The following is a 21,572-nucleotide window of genomic DNA, read 5'->3' on the forward strand; positions in this document are numbered from 1 at the left end:
AGAACTCACTCACTGTCGTGACAACTCACTCTCTGTCATGAGAAGAGCATGGGAGAAACCACTCCCATGATCCAAACACCTTCTACCAGCTACCTCCTTTGACACATGGAGATTACAATTCAAGATGAGATTTGGGTGGGGACACAGAGCCAAACCATAGCAAGGGAAGACAAAAAGTTGTGAAATATGTCAATAATGTTTGCACATTCAAAGCAGTGTAAACATGAATTGATTATTGGCATTAACTAACACTTAAATTTTACCATATTATGCAGTTGGGGTTACAAAAGGTAAAAGTGAACAATGGAAGATGAAGGAGAAAAAGATCTTCAAAGCCTTCTCCTCCATATTAAAAAATCAATAGACCATACCCAAAGTTGAAAAAGAATCAAGAAATAATACACAATTATGCTACTTGGAGAAATAAATGTAAACACCAAATAAAAAGATGGAAGACAGGGGACTGTAAACGTGGTTGCCCTGGGAAGTGGTATATAAGGGAATGGGGGTGGGGAAGGGGACACATGTTCTTCATAACAGAACAATGTAGCCATTTGACTTTAAATTATGGACACTTGGCCAGGTGTGGTGACTCATACCTGTCATCCCAATGCTTTGGGAAGCCAAGGAGGGAGGACTGCTTGAGGCCAGAAGTTTGAGACAAGCCTGTACAACATAGTGAGACACCCATCGCTACATACAATTTTTTTAAATTAGCTAGGTGTGGTGGTGCATGACTGTAGTTCCAGCTACTCAAAAGACAGGTGGGAGAATCACTTGAGGCCAGGAAGTTAAGGTTGCAGTGAGTTGATTATGCCACTGCACTCCAGCCTGGGTGACAGAGCAAGACCTTGTCTCAATCAATCATGCACACTTATGATTATGACAAAGATTAAAACTAAGAAAAGGGAGAGAGGAACCAAAAGTAGAAAATTAATAAAATATAAACCAAAATAAAGTAGAGAAAAAAAGAACTCAAAAATTGTTTCCTTACAAACCTGTGAAAAGAGAAGAAGAACACAAATAAAAAAACATTAGCAATAGAAACTATTACATAATTATATATAGCAGAAGGTAAAAATAAAATAATGTGATGACTATGTTTCTGAAAATAATTTTTAAGACAAATGAAATAGACAAATTTAAAGAGAAAGAAGGAAAACATGTGTGTAAGAGAGAGATACCAAGTCCGACTCAAAAAAATAGAAAGCTTTAATAACTCCATAACCATTAAGAATGGTGAATATTAAATGAATCATTAAAATCCTCTCACAAAGGAAAAATCTTCCCTACATGGTTTATATGAAAATTGTATCATCTTTTCCAAGTTAAATCATTCTAATCTTCTGAAAACTCTTTCAAAAATTAAAATTTTTAATGAAATAGTCTCCAATTCAATCTATAATGCTGTTATGCTTTGATACTAAAACCAAAGTTAGCATGAGGGAAAAAAAAAGTAGTGATTAATCTCTCTGATGAATATAGATGAAACAATTCTAAGCTAAATATTTATAAAACAAATCCAACAATATATTAAAATTCACACACTAAAGTTTATTCCGGGAATGCAAAGATGGTTTTACATTTAAAAACCTTAAATGCATGGCCACACTAATTGACTGGAAAAAAATATACATGATCATCTCAATTGATCTAAAAACAAAAAACCAATTGATAAAATCTCTACTCATTCATAATTAAAAACAAAAACCCTCTTAGCAACTAGGAACAGGAGACCTCATTAGCCTGATAAATGATGGACTAGGAGTAGTGCACAGATGATACAAGGGTGTTGGTAGGATACTGGTAATGTTCTAGGAGTTCTTAAATTGTATGATAGGTTCATGGGTGTTCACTTATTATGCTTTGTATATTCTTTTCTACATATCAAATGTTACATAATTTTAATTATGTGTGCACTGAATAATTTCTGATCTCTAACATTAGAATTAATAGCAATGATAATTTCTACTCATAACAAAAGAATACCAATAAGTTATAAAATTTCCAAGCCCACAAGGAAAAAAAGTAACAAAAAATGTAAGCATCCTAAACTAAGACAATGAGAAAAAAGAGAAACAAAACAGCTTGGAAAACAAAATGGAAAACAAGTTAAAGAGAATAAATTGGAACATAAGAGCAAACAGAGAAAATGCAAATAGGTTGGATTCCATATTTTAAAACAAAAATTCTCAGATTATTTTAAAAATACAACTGCATACTATTTGCTAGCAACATGGTTATAACAAAAACAAAGTTATTAACAGAAAAGAGAAAAATTGTTCAGAAAAATATCACATAAAGAAAAGTAGTGTGATGATATTAAAGAACAGAATTCAAAGGAAAATATTTAAATAGAATAAGCACGGATAGTTAGATTGATAAAAGTCATAGTCTATCTAGAAAATATGAAAGTCATAAAACTGTACATACTTAACTTTATAAACCTTATAATATAAAACAGAAGTATTATAAACACACAAAAAAATTGATAATTCCAAATCCAGGTGAGAAAATTTAACATGCATTTTCTCAGCAAATCGGATGACAAAAAATAAGGATATAGAGAATCTGAGTAGCATCATATTTACATTTAATACTAATAGTTACCTCAAATAAAAAAGTTCACATTTTTTACAAATATTTATGGATGCTTTATATGCAGACAGTATAACAGAAACAGAACCAATTGGAAAGACTGAAAACTCCAAATGAGACATTCACCACAAAGTAGGAATTGTTTAACCTTCTTATAATGTACATACTAACAGGTATAATGAATTCAAAAATTCCATCTTTGTTCATCTCTAATCTCCAGGGAGCCTGGATGTTATCAAAGATGAATGCCCCAGAGTTACCTTGACATAAAAGAATTTATCACTTCCTATAACAAGCAAATAGATTGAAGGACTTGTATTTTCTTTATTTGTATTTTAGATAATTGACTAATAATCTTAGATTAATAAATGTCAACATTACTAAAACAAGACAAATCTGTAATATAATCTAATAAGTTTCCATAATCATGACACCAAAGTTTATAGACTAGAGAACACAAAGACTTTCTAAATTAAAGTTATGGGCCCATTTTTGGTAACTATGACTCTGTCATGAAAACAGAAAATATCACACTAGATCCTTCACCGCTTTAGAAGACAATATTACAACACTTACATTACACTGTAGATGTCTAGATGTAAGCGGAAAAAAAAGGAAAAGAGAAGGGGAAGACAGATACATAACAAAGTAGGATAGAAGACTAAATTGTGAGGTACCAACCAATTATCAAAGCTCAGAATGGTGAAAGAGAAAAATCTACCATGCTGGTAATATCATCAAGGATGGTTCCATAAACTAATAGAATTTGAGAAGCCTTGTTTTGATAGATAAGTAGCCAAACATTAAGTTAGAAGCAAAAGCAAAAAGAAAGGTGATGGGGCCTCAGGAGTGAGGTGAATAATATACGTGAAAGTTATGAAAACATCTTTTTTTTTTTTTTTTTTTTTTTTTTTGAGATGGAGTGGTGGATGGAATCTCACTCTCCATTTGTAAGCTCGAGTGCAGTTTGTGCCACTTTTACAGGTCGGGTCACTTCTCACAGCCCCAGAAAGGGAGCTTTCAGGCTCTGAAAAGCACACACTTTGGTTTCCTTTGTCCCAGGGGCTACCTTTTTGATGTGCTGCACCATCTTGTTACCAGGGAGTAGTACTCCCTGTAGGATAGAGTACTAAGCACCCTGCGGCACCTTTCAGTCCAGCCAGCACTGTGCTGCTATGGCCCTCAGGGTGGACACTGGGGGATGTCAGTGGAGGCTTCCCGAATGTTGAGATATGGGGGCTGTGGTTCCCAAGGCTGGATGTAGTCCTGTGATTGTGTTCTCTCACAATGGCACTCTGCCGCAGCCACATAGGTGTTAAGCCTGTGAGGGACCCAGTGCAAATTCCCTATCTGGTGCAATGCCCTCCTGGGGTCTCCATATCACTGCGCATGCTAGTTTCGGTGATCATGTGGATAGAGGATCTCTCCCATGGTCACATTGTTTCTGTGTAGTGAGGATGTGGACTACTGATGGTCTCTAACTTAACCTTTGCCCTCAACACTGAACCCGTTGGGGCTCCCAGCTTATCTTGGCCAAGCTGGCCACTTGCTTCTTTCTCCTTTTGCACCTTACATGTTATTCTTGGCTTCTCTGTTGTACTCTGGTGGCCTCTCCTAGATGTTCTATTTGAGGTGTGACACTCTATAGGTAATTTTTGTTCTTTCCGGAGAGTGCAAATGTGCAGTGTCTCTCGTCAGCCATCTTGAACCTGTGTCAGATCACAATCAAATTTAATTCATCAGTTTATCCTGGACAAATAAGCAATGGTCCCAGTGAAGATGGGACTGAGCTGTTTGATGACAAAGGCCACACTTTCTGTATACAGATGATATCATGGATTCACTGTTACAAAAGCCTGTGTGTTTTATTGATTTTCCAGTAGAATCAAGGAATAATATCTTTTGGATATACTCTGCCTCCCTATTCTTGGTATGAGTATCCACTGATCCTTCTATCTCTTGCAGAACATATTTATTTCCCTGCCCTTTAAGTCTAACGCCTTCTTATTCTGTGTTTTTGTCTCCTATTCCAATACAAAATGCTATCTTTAAAGTAGACCTAAAACTTCAGAGGCAGACATGGTAATTACAAAAATAACTATCACTTCTCTCAATGAGGAAGAGCCTTACTCAAGGGAAAGACACAGAGCTCTTTGCTTATCTTTTAAGATTTATAGATTAGATTAGGTTTTGTTCAACACAAGCCAAAAGGATATAATAAAGGTGAAATCTTAAAATCAAAAAAAAAAAAAACAAAAGGAGAAAGAAAAAATTTCCTAGCTAAAAAGGGCCAGTTTTAGAAAACCAAAACAAGAGGGACACAGCTAATACAAAAGATATAGGCATGAAAAAGAAAGGTTGACAAGCTGGGCCAACCATGATGGCCCATGCCTGTAACACCAGCACTTTGAGAGGCCACGGCAGGATGATCACTTGGACCCAGGAGCTCAAGACCAGCCTGGGCAACATAAGGGAACCCCGTCTGTACAAAAAAATTTTAAAAATTAGCCAGTCATGGTGGCAAACACCTGTAGTCCCAGCTACTCAGGTGGGTAGGACCACTTGAGCCCAAAGATCAACACTGCAGTGAACCATGATTGTGCCAGTGCACTCCAGCCTGGATGACACAATGAAACCCTGTCACAAAAAGAAAAAAAGAGAGAGAGAAAGATTAACAAGCTAACTTAAGTAGCAAAACTCAAAAATAATAAATGAATTATTTTACTGTAAAGCACAAACCATTTATCTAATTTCCCCTAATCAACATATTTTTTAAAAGCATTATTAAGAAAATTCCAGTGTCACCTTATCCATTATTAGTTCAATGATTCTGTTATGTTAAACAAAATGAGTGCTCCCACAAATTGCCAAAACACTATATTTTCTTCTAGTAATTGTTCCAGATCATTTATAATTATGAAGTGTATGAAAGTACTTTAAAAGGGAAAAGGACTTAGATACATTTAAGATATTAGAACTGCTCATGTAGATAAAACAGTTCATAGTAGCAAATGAAGAAGGAAAGAAGATGCATATAATTATCTTTTTTGCATATATAGACATAAATCAGATTATATAGTCCCTGCCAAGACTAGTTAAAGCTGAAGAACTCTGGCTGGTGCAATGGCTCATGCCTGTAATCCCAGATAGTTGGGAGGCTGAGGCAGGAGAATTGCTTGAGGCTAGTAGTTCAAGACCAGCCTGGGCAATATAGCAAGACCCTATCTCTAAAAAAATAAATAAATTAGCTAGGCATGGTGACACACGCCTGTAGTCCCAGCAGGAACTGAGGCAGGAGGATGGCTTCAGACCAAGAGTTTGAGACTGCACTGAGCTATGATCGCACCACTGCACTCCAGCCCGGGCAACAGAGCAAGACTTTGTCTCTAAAAATGAATGAATGAATGAATGAATGAATAAAACTGAAGCACTGCTGTCTAATACTTTTGCAGGTCAATATTCTGTTGGTTGTATGGTCAAATTCTTTTGCTCTTAACTCCAGATTAGGAAGTAGATTCCATAGACCCTCTCTCTGCAAAGACCTTCTAAAAACTCTAATGAAAGCCAACTCACAACTTGAGGAATACCAGAAGATACACTTCAAAGCAGAAAAAAAAAAATCCTAAAATAATACTGACACAACAGAAGCTATCTTGATTAACTGGTTAAAATAACTGATGTTTTCCATATTCTAATTATGTCTTACAGAGAAATTAGAAAGCATAAGACAATCTGGAAAATCCAGTGGGGCTGGGGGTCAGGATAAAAAGCAGTTAGGCAAAAGTCTTCTACTATGAATTCTTTTTAAATCTACTTTTCAATTAATTAACCATGCTCTAGTTATGGCTATAGCAAATAAAAAGCTTCTATTATTTTTTCACTTTTTTTTGCAAATATAATGCATTTTGGTGTAGAAGTGAAAGTATAGTGAAGAACAGAAAAACAGCTGTAGCTTTTCAGCTCCAGAGGAGCAGAACTCAATCGACAGTATATCATGAGTTTATGGTGCTGTATCCCATATCACAATATTCAGTGTTAATTTAAAATATGTCATAATGGTGATTTGTAGCCCATATGTCAGTCATTTCAACATGTTAATTTTAAATTTTTGTATAATTGACATATAACATCATCAGTTTCTAAAACTCCAAGTGGCTTTAACACTATAAGAACATTAAAATAGCCTTCCCACTATGCAAGGACACCACAAGAAGGTACCATTATGTGAATTAGACTGTGTCCTCACCAGACACCAAGTTGGCCAGATCTTGATCTTGGACTTCTCAAACTCAATAACTGAGATGACTGTTCTATGCAAGTAATGGCAGCATTTTACATTCATAAAGTTAAAAATAATGGAATGAGATAGTCATCCGAAAACAGCCCAATAGGAACAGCTCCACTCTATACCTCCCAGTGACATCAATGCAGAAGGTGGGTGATTTCTGCATTTCCAACTAAGATACCTGGCTCATCTCATTGGGACTGGTTAGACAGTGGGTGCAGCCCATGGTGGGCAAGCCGAAGCAGGGTGGGGTGTCACCTCACCGGGAAGTGCAAGAGCTCAGGAACTCCCTCACCTATTCAAGGGAAGCCATGAGGGACTGTGCTGCGAGGAATGGTGCATTCTGGCCCAGATATTTACCCACCATCTTCACAACCTGCAAAGAAGATTCCCTCAAGTGCCTACACCACCAGGAGCCCAGGTTTCAAGCACAAAACTGGAGGCTATTTGGGCAGACACCAAGCTAGCTACAGAAGTTTTTTTCATACCTCAGTGGTGCCTGGAAAGTCACTGAGACAAAACCATTCACGTCCCTGAAAAGGGGGCTGAAGCCAGGGAGCCAAATGGTCTAGCTCAGTGGACCCCACCCCTACAGAGCCCAGCAAGCTAAGATACACTGGCTTGAAATTCTCGCTGTCAGCACAGCAGTCTGAAGTTAACCTGGTACTCTCAAGCTACCGGGGGGTGGGGGTGGGGAGAAGGCATATGCCATTACTGAGGCTTGAGTGGGTGGTTTTTCCTTTACAGTATAAACAAAGCCGCTGAGAAGTTCAAACTGCACTGAGCCCACCACAGTTCAGCAAAGCCACTGTAGCCAGACTGCCTCTCTAGATTCCTCCTCTCTAGGCATGGCGTCTCTGAAAGAAAGGCAGAAGCCCCAATCAGGGGCTTATAGATTTAGCTCCCATCTCCCTGGGACAAAGCACCTGGGGAAAGGGGCGGCAGTGGGCACAGTTTCAGCCGACTTAAACGTTCCTGTCTGATGGCTCTGAAGAGAGCAATGGATCTCCCAGCACAGTGCTCAAGCTCTGCTAAGGGGCAGACTGCCTCTTCAAGTGGGTCCCTGACCCCCATGCCTCCTGACTAGGAGAAAGCTTCCAGCAGGGGTCAGCAGACAACTCATACAGGAGAGCTCTGGCTGGCATCTGGCAGTTGGCCCACTGGGACGAAGCTTCCAGACGAAGCAACAGGCAGAAATCTTTGCTGTTCTGCAGCCTCCACTGATAATACTGAGGCAAACAGGGTCTGGAGTGGACCTCCAGCCAACACCAGCAGACCTGCAGCAGAGGGACCTGTTAGAAGGAAAACTAACAAATCGAAAGGAAAGACATCGACATCAACAAAAAGGATGTCCACACAAAAACCCCATCTGAAGGGCACCAACATCAAAGACTAAAGGTAGATAAATCCGCAAAGATGAGGAAAAACCAATGCAAAAAAGGCTGAAAATTCCAAAACCCAGAACAGTTCTTCCACTCCAAAGGATCACAATTCCTTGCCAGCAACGGAACAAAACTGGACAGAGAATGAGTTTGGCAAATTGACAGAAGTAGGCTTCAGAAGGTGGGCAATAAACTCTGAGCTAAAGGAGCATGTTCTAACCCAATGCATGGAAGCTAAGAGCCTTGAGAAAAGGTTAGCAGAATTGCTAACTAGAATAACCAGTTAGAGAAGACCATAAATGACCTGATGGAGCTGAAAAACACAGCACAAGAACTTTGTGAAGCATACACAGGTATCAGCAGCCGAAATGATCAAGCAAAAGAAAGGATATCAGAGATTGAAGATCAACTCAATGAAATAAAGCAAGAAGACATGATTAGAGAAAAAAGAATAAAAAGGAACAAACAAAGCCTTCAAGAAATATGGGACTATGTGAAAAGACCAAACCTATGTTTAACTGGTGTACATGAAAGTGATGGGGAGAATGGAACCAAATTGAAAAAGACTCTGCAAGATATTATCCAGGAGAACGTCCCCAATCTAGCAAGACAGATCAACATTCAAATTCAGGAAACACAGAAAACACCACAAAGATACTCCTTGAGAAGAGCAACCCCTAGACAAATAATCATCAGCTTCACTAAGGTTGAAGTGAAGGAAAAAGTGTTAAGGGCAGCCAGAGAGAATGGTCAGGTTACCCACGAAGGGAAGCCTACCAAACTAACATCAGACTAACAGAGGACCTCTCTGCAGAAACCCTGCAAGCCAGAAGATAGGGGGGGGTCAATATTCAACATTCATAAAGAAAAGAATTTCATATCCAGCCAAACTAAGCTTCATAAGTGAAGAAGAAATAAAATTCTTTACAGACAAGCAAATGCTGAGAGATTTTGTCACCATCAGGCCTGCCTTACAAGAGCTCCTGAAGGAAGCACTAAATATGGAACGGAAAAATCGGTACCAGCCACCACAAAAACATACCCAATTGTAAAGACCATCGACACTATGAAGAAACTGCATCAACTAATGGGCAAAATAACCAGCTAGCATCATAATGACAAGATCAAATTCACACATAACAATATTAACCTTAAATGTAAATGGGCTAAACACTGCGATTAAAAGACACAGACCGGCAAACTGGATAAAGAGTCAAGACCCATCAGTGTGCTGTATTCAGGAGACCCATCTCATGTGCAAAGACACACATAGGCTCAAAATAAAGAGATGGAGGAATATTTACCAAGCAAACGGAGAGTGGAAAAAAAAAAAAAAAAAAAAACAGGGGTTGCAATCCTAGTCTCTGATAAAACAGTCTTTAAGTGAACAAACATCAAAAAAGACAAAGAAAGGCATTGCATAATGGTAAGGGGACCAATGCAACAAGATGAGTTAACTATCCTAAATATATATGCACCCAATACAGGAGCATCCAGATTCATAAAGCAAGTTCTTAGAGACCTAAAAAGAGACTTAGACTCCCACACAATAATAGTGGGAGACTTTAACACCACACTGTCAATATTAGATCAACAACACACAAAATTAACAAAGATATCCCGGTCTTGAATTAAGCTCTAGACCAACTGGACCTAATAGACATCTATAGAACTCTCCACCACAAATCAACAGAATTTACATTCTTCTCAGCACCATATCACACTTATTCTAAAACTGACCACATAATTGGAAGTAAAACACTCCACAGCAAATGCAAAAGAACAGAAATCATAACAAACAGTCTCTCAGACCACAGTGCAATCAAATTACAACTAAGAATTAAGAAACTCACTCAAAACTTCACAACTATATGGAAACTGAACAACCTGCTCCTGAATGACTACTGGGTAAATGATGAAATTAAGGCAGAAATAAAGATGGTCTTTGAAACCAGTAAGAACAAAGACACAATGTACCAGAATCTCTGGGACACATTTAAAGCAGTGTGTAAAGGAAAATTTATAGCATTAAATGCCCACAAGAGAAAGCAGGAAAGATCTAAACTCGACACCTAACATCACAATTAAAAGAACTAGAGAAACAAGAGCAAACAAATTCAAAAGCTAGTAGAAGACAAGAAATAACTAAGATCAGAGCAGAACTGAAGGAGATAGAGACATGAAAAACCCTTCAAAAAATCAATGAATCCAGGAGCCAGTTTTGTGAAAAGATTAACAAAATCGATAGACCACTAGCCAGACTAATAATGAAGAAAAGAGAGAAGAATCAAATAGACACAATAAAAAATGGTAAAGTGGATATCACCACTGATCCCACAGAAATACGAACTACCATCAGAGAATACTATAAACACCTCTACACAAATGAACTAGAAAATCTAGAAGAAATTAATAAATTATTAGACAGATACACCCTCCCAAGACTAACCCAGAAAGAAATAGAATCCCTGAATAGACCAATACAAGTTCTGAAATTGAGGCAGTAATTAATAGCCTACCAACCAAAAAAAGCCAGGACCAGACAGATTCACAGCTGAATTCTACCAGAGGTACAAAGAGGAGCTGGTAGCATTCCTTCTGAAACTATTCCAAACAATAGAAAAAGAGGGAATCCTCCCTAACTCATTTTATGAGGCCAGCATCATCCTGATACCAAAACCTCGTAGAGACACAAGAAGAAAAGAACATTTCAGGCCAATATCCCTGATGAACATTGATGCAAAAATCCTCAATTTTATGTATTGGATTTGATGTACTGAATCCAACAGCACATCAAAAAGCTTATCCATCAAGATCAAGCCAGCTTCACCCCTGGGATGCAAGGCTGGTTCAACATGCACAAATCAATAACGTAATCCATCACATAAACAGAACCAGTGACAAAAACCACATGATTATCTCGATAGATGCAGAAAAGGCCTTCCATAAAATTCAATACTGCTTCATGCTAAAAACTCTCAATAAACTAGGTATTGATGGAATGTATCTCCAAATAATAAGAGCTACTAATGACAAACCCAAGGCCAATATCATACTGAATGGGCAAAAGCTGGAAGCATTCTCTGTGAAAACCGGCACAAGACAAGAATGCCCTCTCTCACCACTCCTATTCAACAGAGTATTGGAAGGTCTGGCCAGGGCAATCAGGAAAGAGAAAGAAATAAAGGTATTCAAACAGGAAAAGAGGAAGTCAAACTGTCTCTGTTTGCAGATGACATGACTGTATATTTAGAAAGCCCCATCATCTCAACCTGAAATCTCCTTAAGCTGATAAGCAACTTCAGCAAATTCTCAGGATACAAAATCAATGTGCAAAAATCACAAGCATTCCTATCCACTAATAATAGACAAATCATGAGTGAACTCCCATTCACAATAGCTACAAAGAGAATAAAATACCTAAGAATACAACGTAAAAGGGATGTGAAGGACCTCTTCAAGGAGAACTACAAACCACTACTCAAGGAAATAAGAGAGGACACAAACAAATGGAAAAACACTCCATACTAATGGATAGGAAGAATCAATATCATGAAAATGGCCATACTGCCAAAAGTAATTGATAGATTCAATGCTATCCCCACCAAGCTACCACTGACTTTCTTCACAGAATTAGAAAAAACTACTCACATGTCATATGGAGCCCAAAAAAAACCTGCATAGCCAAGAAAATCCTAAGCAAAAAGAACAAAACTGGAGCATCATGCTACCTGACTTCAAACTATACTACAAGGCTACAGTAACCAAAACAGCATGGTACTGGTACCAAAACAGAGATATAGACCAATGGGACAGAACAGAGGCCTCAGAAATAACACCACACATCTACAACCATCTGATCTTTGACAAACGTGAAAAAACAAGAAATGAAGAAAGGATTCCCTATTTAATCAATGGTCCTGGGAAAACTGGCTAGCCATATGCAGAAAACTGAAACTGGACCCCTTCCTTATTACCTTATACAAAAATTAACTCAAGATGGATTAAAGACTTAAATGTAAGACCTAAAACCATAAAAACCCTAGAAGAAAACTTAGGCAACACCATTCAGGAAATGGGCATGGGCAAAGATTTCATGACTAAAATACCAAAGGCAATGGCAACAAAAGTCAAAATTGACAAATGGGATCTAATTAAACTAAAGAGCTTCTGCACAGCAAAAGAAATTACCATCAGAGTGAACAGGCAACCTACAGAATGGGAGAAAATTTTGCAATCTATCCATCTGACAAAGGGCTAATACCCAGAATCTACAAGGAACTTAAACATATTTACAAGAAAAAAGCAAACAACCCCATCAAAAAGTGGGCAACGGATATGAACAGACACTTCTCAAAAGAAGACTTGCATGCGGCCAACAAGCATATGAAAAAAAGCTCATCATCATTGGTCATTAGAGAAATGGAAATCAAAACCACAATGAGATACCATCTCACACCAGTTAGAATGGCAATCATTAAACAGTCAGGAAACAACAGATGCTGGAGAGGATGTGGAGAAATATAAACACTTTTACACTGTTGCTGAGAGCGTAAATTAGTTCAACCATTGTGGAAGACAGTGTAGCGATTCCTCAAGGATCTGGAACCAGAAATATCATATGACCCAGCAATCCCATTACTTGGTATATACACAAAGGATTATAAATCATTCTACTATAAAGAAAAATGCACATGTATATTTCTTGCAGTACTATTCACAATAGCAAAGACTTGGAACCAACCCAAATCCCCATCAATGATAGACTGGATAAAGAAAATGTGGCACATATACACCATGGAATACTATGAAACCATAAAAAAAAGGATGAGTTCATGTCCTTTGCAAGGTCATGGATGAAGCTGGAAACCATCATTCTCAGCAAACTAACACAGGAATGGAAAACCAAACACTGCATGTTGTCACTCACAAGTGGGAGTTAAACACTCAGAACACATGGACACAGGGAGGGAAACATCACACACGAGCCTGTTGGGGGTTGAGAAGCTAGGAGAGGGATAGCATTAGGAGAAATACCTAATGTAGGTGACAGGTTGATGGGTGCAGCAAACCACCATGGCACATGTATACCTATGTAACAAACCTGCACATTCTGCACAGGTATCCCAGAACTTATAGTATAAATTTTTAAACAATTAAAATAATAAATGCATAAATGTTACTCATTTATTGAAAAATAGAACCAGAAGTGCACTGAATTCACTCATAATATGTCCAGATATTCTTATATTTTTCTAATATTTAAAGAAATTAAATTCATTTTTTGAAATTCTATCAATTTTTGAGGTCAATACAACTTACCACAAATTGGGCAATAACAAGGTGATATGAAATTTTTCTACTGAAGCCATATACTCAGAAAATCTTGTTTCAGATCAATAAAAATTCTACTCTACAGTCAATTTTAACTGTAACAAGTATATTGTAAATGCATATCACCAGTTGCTAGCAAAGAAAGACGAAAAGAAATTAATATTATAGCCCATATTTACTAACTCATTGCTATCTCAAAAACTGTCCCTAACTTTCCACTAATGGCAGTATAATAGCTGAGGGCTTTCCATTCAAAAGTTCCATGTCAGAATCTTTAACTTATCTAATTTCAGTCTGACAACTTTGTAAGGTAGATGTCACACCTAATTAGCAGATAGAAAAACTGAGACTCAAAGAAGTTAGCTAACTTGTCAAAAATTACATGGATACTAAATGGAGAAGCAAGGAATCAAACCTAAAGAATGTAAGCCCTCAGAGACTATATGTGCAAAAGAACAAACTGACTAGCTAGAAGAGGAATCACACCTTCAAAACTGTATTCCGGATTAAAGATTTTACATAGTAGAAATATCTAATTTTGAAAATCTCTATTAAAATGATTCTTAAGTTCCTTCTTAAGTTCTTAAGTTTCTTTTTAAAAATAAATATTTATAAAATGACTAGTATGGATATCAAAATATCACTACCATGGGGGAAAAGGGAGAACATTTTCTGGGATAAAAGAAACTAGAGACATAAGAAGTGACTGCAACACACGGCCCTTAGTTGAGTCCTGGTAGGAACAAAATGACTAAAAATATTTTTGCCAAAACTGGGAACATTTGAGTATAAATTCAATTTTAGATTATGTGTTTGAATTATTAATATTGTTATAGGTTGATGGTGTTGTGTTATAAAAGAAAGGCTTTTTAGAGAGAAATGCTGAAATAGTAGCTGTTACAATTTCTGTAGTTTACCTTAAAATACTTCAGCAAAACAACTAAGATATATAGCAAAATGTTAAGAATTATGAAAACCAGGGAACGAGTATATAGTTTTACTACCTTCCTCGCTTTTCTACGTTTGAATATTTTTCAAGGCAAAATGTCAAAAATTGTTTTTAATTGCTTGTATTAAAAAATTCAGTGTTTTTTTTTTTTTGGCTTTAAATACTCTCTTGCACCAGTACTTGGCACCACATTATTTTTTTTAAAATCCTCTGTCCTTTATTAACTTGTCTTATTGACAAGGAAATATGGTGTCCCATCACATTAACTGTCAGAAGGCAATTACTCTGCTTACTTTGAGAGCCCAACAGGAAAGAGTAGATGATCTGTTCCTGTTGGGAGGACCCGGGCCATGGTTGTTCGTTTCTCCATAAGTGGCATCAATCACTGTTCCACTACTCATCAAGCACGTGAGTTACTCATTGAGAACCTCTGATCGTCACTGTGCTCATCAGGAAGAAATGGATGCACAAAGAACTACTGTCAACCTCAGCAAACCACAACTATTCTTTTCTTTAAAAGCAAATTCCTTGACACAAGTGACCTTATCTTAAATCTAATAGATTTCCTATTTCCAAAAAGCTCAACTGGAGAGTTATAAAACCTGAAAATTCTCTTGTGCTTTCTCTTCTTTTGCTTCTAGTTACCATCCTCAAAGGATTGGCTAAAAGCAAGCAACTGAATCGAACACCCTAAGAAGAAATATTCACACTGAACCAGGTATGTGGATACTTTAGATAGATTATAATATAAACTAAACAGTTTTCAAGTAATATACATATATTAAGTAACAGCAATAGTTGTTCTAATACAGTTATTCTCCTCTCGTGAACTGCCAAACTGTGTGATAACACTCAATTCGTAAGTTATTAGAACACAAAATGACTGGTAGGAATGTTTTTTGGTCTTGAAAATTAAAAAAAAAAATCAGACAATATATTAGGAACCTGAAGAGTAATAAGTAACCATTCATTTTTTCAGCTGGATCAGATTGTTTTCTTCTTACTATGCTAGTACTATAATAATACCGCTGAGACTTTATTAAGGATAAGACATTATTCTTAGTACGATTTATTTTTTATATGTGTGTGTGTGTGTGTGTGTGTGTGTGTATATATATATATATATATAAAATTTCAGTCAATCCTCAGGAAATTCTTATGATGTAAGATTGAAACTCACTCAAAGTCATGCGGTGAGTGGCAGAGTTACACAATAAGTGGGCAGAGCCTAAATCAAGTCTCTGACTGACTCTAACACCCATTTTATAAACCACAGGATTGTATTGTAAAATGTGTCTAATCTTGCAGCCCGCCACATTGACATGCACACTAATTACCTGCCCTAATATGTAATCTGTCTATATGATTTAACCTTTATTTTGTTTTTTAAAGCTGATAAGCTGACATGTACACATTACATATGTAACCAAAATGAGAAAAATAAAAGACCACATTCTTCTCCTCTCTCATTCTTCTCTTCTCTCATTCTTCCCTTCTACAACCTATAGCCAAAATACAATTCTCTTTTGCAAGTAGTTATTCAAAAAAAATATGTATTAAGTCTGCACTATGTACTAGGCATGATGACATAACAATGAATAAAGCATAATTCCTGTCATTTCAGGACTTAGAAAAAGGGTATCGGCCAGACACGGTGGCTCACACTTGTAATCGCAGAATTTTGGGAGGCCAATGAGGATGGATTGTTTGAGCCCAGGAGTTCAAGACCAGCCTGGGCAACACAGTGAAACCCTGTCTCTATGAAAAATAAAAATAATAATAATGACAATAGCCAGGAGTGGTGGTGCATGACTGTAGTTCCAGCTACTAGGGTGGCCAAAGTGAGAGGATCACTTGAGCCTGGGGGGTGCAGGCTGCAGTGAGCCATGAGCATGTCACTTCACTCCAGCCTGGACAACAGAGTGAGACCCTGTCTCAAAAAAAACAAAAAAGGTTTTCAAATGGCAAGAAAAAGGATTATCAAATGGCAAAATCTTCAGTAGAATGAAATTGGAGGAAGAGTCCATTTGACCTGGTTCTTTGTTCCAAGTGACAGCCTCATAGCACATAGACAAAGAGCGTCTTCATTCTAACATCAGGAATCTTTATAAAACTGTGCAGTATCAGGTCATTTATATGATGGTTCCCCAGAGAGGGAAGCTTCTTGAATTAGAAAAGAAATAAGAATAAAATTATTTCCTTCTCTTATTGCTAAACTTCCTAAGATCCTGCCTTTCCTAGCCAATCTTTAATATCAATAGAAAATGCTCATGTTGCAAACTAGTTAGAATAATTCTTGAGTCTCCTCCATTGCTTCCTCTCTAAAAGAATGTATGTTAGGCCTGAAGTAATTTTGTGTCACCCCTATGGAATGAAAATGTATACATAATTTTCAGAAACCACTGGTCTCTTTTAGCCTGTGCTTTCCAATAAAAATAAGTCGTTTACCAAAATGCATTCCTCTCCCATAATATCACAACTAATAGTAAGCCACGTTTCTGCTTTTCCCAGGAGACATCAGAAAGAATGAAAACTCTGCCGCTGTTCGTGTGCATCTGTGCACTGAGTGCTTGCTTCTCAGTAAGTATTCACCCACACAAGATTTTTCCTTAACTATCAATAACAAACATTTAGTGTACCTACCTGAGACTTTTAAAGCATAACAGGCAATCCCTATTTCCAAGAAGCTTGACATCTTTTATTTCTGGGAAACATAGAAATATGGATCATTGGCCGGTGCAGTGGCTCACACCTCTAATCTCAGCACTATGGGAAGCCTAGGAGAGAGGATCACTTGAGCTCAGAAGACTAGGCTGGGTAACATAATGAGACAGTGTTTCCACAATAACAAAAAAAGAAAAAAAAATTAATTAGCCAGGTGTGGTGGTGTGTACTTGTAATCCCAGCTACTCGGAGGCTGAGGTGGGATCTTAAGCCTGGGAGGTCAAGGCTGCAGCAAGCCGTAATCACACCACTATGTCACAGCCTGGGCGACAAAATGAGACCCTGTCTTAAAAATATATACAGATAGGTAGATAGACTAGATAGATAGGTAGATAGACTAGATAGGTAGGCAGGTAGGTAGGTAGACAGACAGAGCATAAGGAAATAATTTGTTTCATTTATCCAATATTTACAAAGCACAAACTTTATAGTGAGTGTGATGAGAACTGACAGAGATGAAAACCCAGATTGGTAAGGCCTTTAGGTCTTGGTGTGGAATATGGATTCGAATCTGTCAGGAAGTCTGAGCATGATCAAAGCACTCCCAGGGGAGTTACATGACAGGATTCTCAGGAGAAGACAGGTAGCAGGTAATAAAAACTGAGATAAGGAGACTAGTCAGGAAGCTATGGCAGTGGTCCAGATAAAAGATGATGGTGACTTGCACCAAATGTCAGCAATTAAAAGGTGAGAGTGGGTTTAGGATATGTTTTAGTGATTGAGTCTACTATACCTTCTACTGGATTGTATATGTGGTAAAAGAAAGAAATGAACAGGCCAGGGGCGGTGGCTCACGCCTGTAGTCCCAGCACTTTGGGAGGCCAAGGCAGGTGGATCACCTAAAGTCAGGAGTTCAAGACCACCCTGGCCAACATGGCAAGACCCTGTCTCTATTAAAAATACAAAAATTAGCTGGGCATGGTGGTGGGCACCTGTAATCCCAGCTAGTTGGGAGGCTGAGGCAGGAGAATTGCTCGAACCTGGGAGGTGGAGTTTGCAGTGAGCCGAGATTGCATCACTACACTCCAGCCTGGGTGACAGAGCAAGACTCTGTCTCAAAAGAAAAAAAAAAAGAAGGAAAGAAATGGACAAAAAATGTTCGAGTTTGGGGCATGTTCTATTTGAAATGGCTATTAGACTTCTACATCAAGATATCAAGAAAACAGTGGATATATGTTGTCTGGAGTTAAGAAATCTAGGGGTAAAGTCTATATTTAAAACATACCTGAAGCCATGAGACCTTACAAGATCACCTAGGGAGAAAATGTAGGTAGTTTAGATATGGATAAAGAAAATGGAGGACCCACAAGAGGGGATAGGAAAGGCTGGCTTCCAAAACCAAGAGAAGATTACAAAGTGGACCTTCTATCTTTAAGAAATTTAGGGTGTACTGGCAAAGGAAGATTAAAATTAATAATGATATAATGTGATTACTAGGTGATACATGCTGTAATAATAACCATATTTTTCTCTAATGCTATGTACCTGTATTTATTCAATTTTATTTTGACAAAATTTCAAATAAGAATCAAGAAGTAGAATGTACTTTTATTGAATGAGGATGGATAGCCTCAGAATATTATGCCAGTAGAGTAGAGAGAGAGTGCAGAAGAACTGATGAAGTGGATGGAACTTACTCTTGGATATGCTCATATTTCTCACTTACCATATAAAATCCCTCAGAAAGCAATCAGGCTTTTTCCCTGGACCCTGATGCTGATTTGTGTGACTGTAGAAGGGTGCTTAAGTTGGGCTCAGAAGATGTGGACTTAAACTCATCTCTGATGTTTACCATCCAGATGAATCTTGAGCAATTTAGAATCTATTTATAGGACCCCAATTTCCATATGTATAAAATAACACTATATGCTTCACAGGGCTGCTGAAGGGTAAATGAAAATTTATAAATTATAAAATATAGTGTAGATGTAAAAATTATAACAAGATTATTGTAATCTCAATTTACATACTAGTTGATAAGGCTTTAAGTTCTGAATATACACGGTGATGTTAACTTTTTAATAAGTAAAATTTTAATAAGGAATCCCTGGCTACCAACAACTCTATATTGAAAGAAATAACTTTCCATTCAACACAAATAATTATATTATTGTGAAATGATGAATTTGGGTTGTTCTTTTGAGGTGGTCTTTCATCATAACTCCCACAAATCCAGACACCTAAAGAATCCTTTCTTCCAAGTGCTTAGAATAAAGAAAACTCTTCAAACTACCCAAATCTCAAAAAAGTGCCTGGTGAGAGAAACAGTTTCCAAAGAACTTGAATATGAGAAGGTAGCACAGAAATACCTTGACCTGATCCTTAGAAAATACAGGAATGTGAGGTCAGGAGCTCAAGACCAGCCTGGCCAACATGATGAAACCTTGTCTCTACTAAAACTACAAAAATTAGCTGGGCGTGGTGGCACACACCTGTAATCCCAGCTACTCAGGAGGCTGAGACAGGAGAATCCCTTGAACTTGGGAGGCGGAGGTTGCAGTGAGCCAAGATTGTGCCACTGCACTTCAGCCTGCGCAACAGAGCAAGACTCTATTTCAAAAAAAAAAAAAGAAAAGAAAATACAGAGCCGGGCGCGGTGGCTCAAGCCTGTAATCCCAGCACTTTGGGAGGCCGAGACGGGCGGATCACGAGGCCAGGAGATCGAGACCATCCTGGCTAACACAGTGAAACTCCGTCTCTACAAAAAAATAGCCGGGCGAGGTGGCGGGCACCTGTAGTCCCAGCTACTCAGGAGGCTGAGGCAGGAGAATGGCGCAAACCCGGGAGGCGGAGCTTGCAGTGAGCTGAGATCCGGCCACTGCACTCCAGCCTGGGCGACAGAGCGAGACCCCGTCTCAAAAAAAAAAAAAAAAAAAAAAAAAAAAAAAAAAAGAAAAGAAAATACAGGAATGTACCAGAGAGTAGCATCAACCCAGAGTCAGAAAAGTTCAGCCCTGGAGCTCTAGCAACAACCTGCTTTTATGGAGTGATTTCAGGGAGTGGATAGTCTGGTTTCTCTCTTCCAGATATCCCAAAGGAAGATTTGAAGGGATGTATTCTGGAGTCAGATGAAGAGCTCTGTCAACTATAGCATTATTTAACATAATGCTTTCATTCTCTTTAAAAAAGGATCACAGGTTTTCAAATGGTCATAAAAATAAGCTGGTAGCAAATGAAGAAATGTAATGTGCTTTCTAATTTCAATTAAACATAATCTTGGGCCAGGTGCTGTGGCTCACACGTGTAATCCAGCAGTTTCAGAGGCCGAGGCAGGAAGATCACCTGAGGTCAGGAGTTCAAGACCAGCCTGGCCAACAAGGCGAAACCCCCATCTCTACTGAAAATACAAAAATTAGCCAGGCGTGGAGTGCACACCTGTAATTACAACTTCTAGGGAGGCTGAGGCAGGAGAATTCCTTGAACTCAGGAGACTGAGGTTGCAGTGAGCTGAGATCACGCCACTGCACTCCAACTGGGTGATGGAGCAAGACTCCATCTCAAAATAAAAAAAATTAAAAATGTAATCTTGACCTTGCTGTCGTCTAGCTCTCTTCCTTTCTAACTAATTTTCTCCTCCTCTTCCTTCCTCAGAAAATTTGGCATTCCTCTAGTTATTTTAGGAGTCTTCTGCTTTCTTACACCCTCCTTTCTTGCTTCAAGTGTCATGTGTCTTTCCTTCTCCTTCCTTTGATTCCAGCCTACTCTCTCCTTGTTCCTCATGCCTTCTTCCTCTTCTCTCCTCTCAAAAGTGGAGTTTGCAAATGGAGAAACATTCTCCTAAAAGTTACTTAGTCTAAGACTCAGTTTTCCCATCCATATAATGAAGATAATAACCATACCCACCTTATGATATTGCTAAGAAATTAAATAAATTTGTATTTGTAAACCATTCAGAATAGGGCCTCACATAAAGTAAGTGTTATATAAAGACTTTTTTAATAAAAATAAATGGCGAATGTGAACAGGCAGGCAGGGTTGCTCTCTTTAATACACTCTCCCTGGAATATCTATATTTATTATAAGGACCTCCATACTTCAATCATCTAAACTCAAAACTTTAGAGGCATATATTTTCAACTCCTTCCTCTCTCAGACTTCTCTAAATCCAACTCTAGTTGACGAGTTCTGTTATAACCACCTGTAACTGCCAATCATAATAACTAATCAACATATTAAGTAAATCAAACAAACTGGTCATTTGATACATGTTCCAGGCCATGCTAACATTAAAATTAATAGGATTTTAATTATTTGCCTTCATATAAAAATGTGGTAGGTACTATTTTGGTCACCTAAAGTA

General features: G+C 37.9%; 1 protein-coding gene across 1 annotated transcript in view; it reads left to right on the top strand.

The window, feature by feature from the left end:
* LOC105477335 (mucin 7, secreted) overlaps positions 1-21,572 on the top strand; it is a 61,333-nt gene that overhangs the window by 35,167 nt on the left and 4,594 nt on the right. Inside the window, exons 2-3 of the mRNA XM_071092672.1 lie at positions 15,190-15,266; positions 17,060-17,128. Coding sequence (XP_070948773.1) covers positions 17,075-17,128 — 54 coding nt within the window. The 5' untranslated portion in view covers positions 15,190-15,266; positions 17,060-17,074. The remainder of the gene's footprint in view (positions 1-15,189; positions 15,267-17,059; positions 17,129-21,572) is intronic.

The sequence above is a fragment of the Macaca nemestrina genome, chromosome 3, assembly GCF_043159975.1.
Source record: "Macaca nemestrina isolate mMacNem1 chromosome 3, mMacNem.hap1, whole genome shotgun sequence".
NCBI classification, from domain to species: domain Eukaryota; kingdom Metazoa; phylum Chordata; class Mammalia; order Primates; family Cercopithecidae; genus Macaca; species Macaca nemestrina.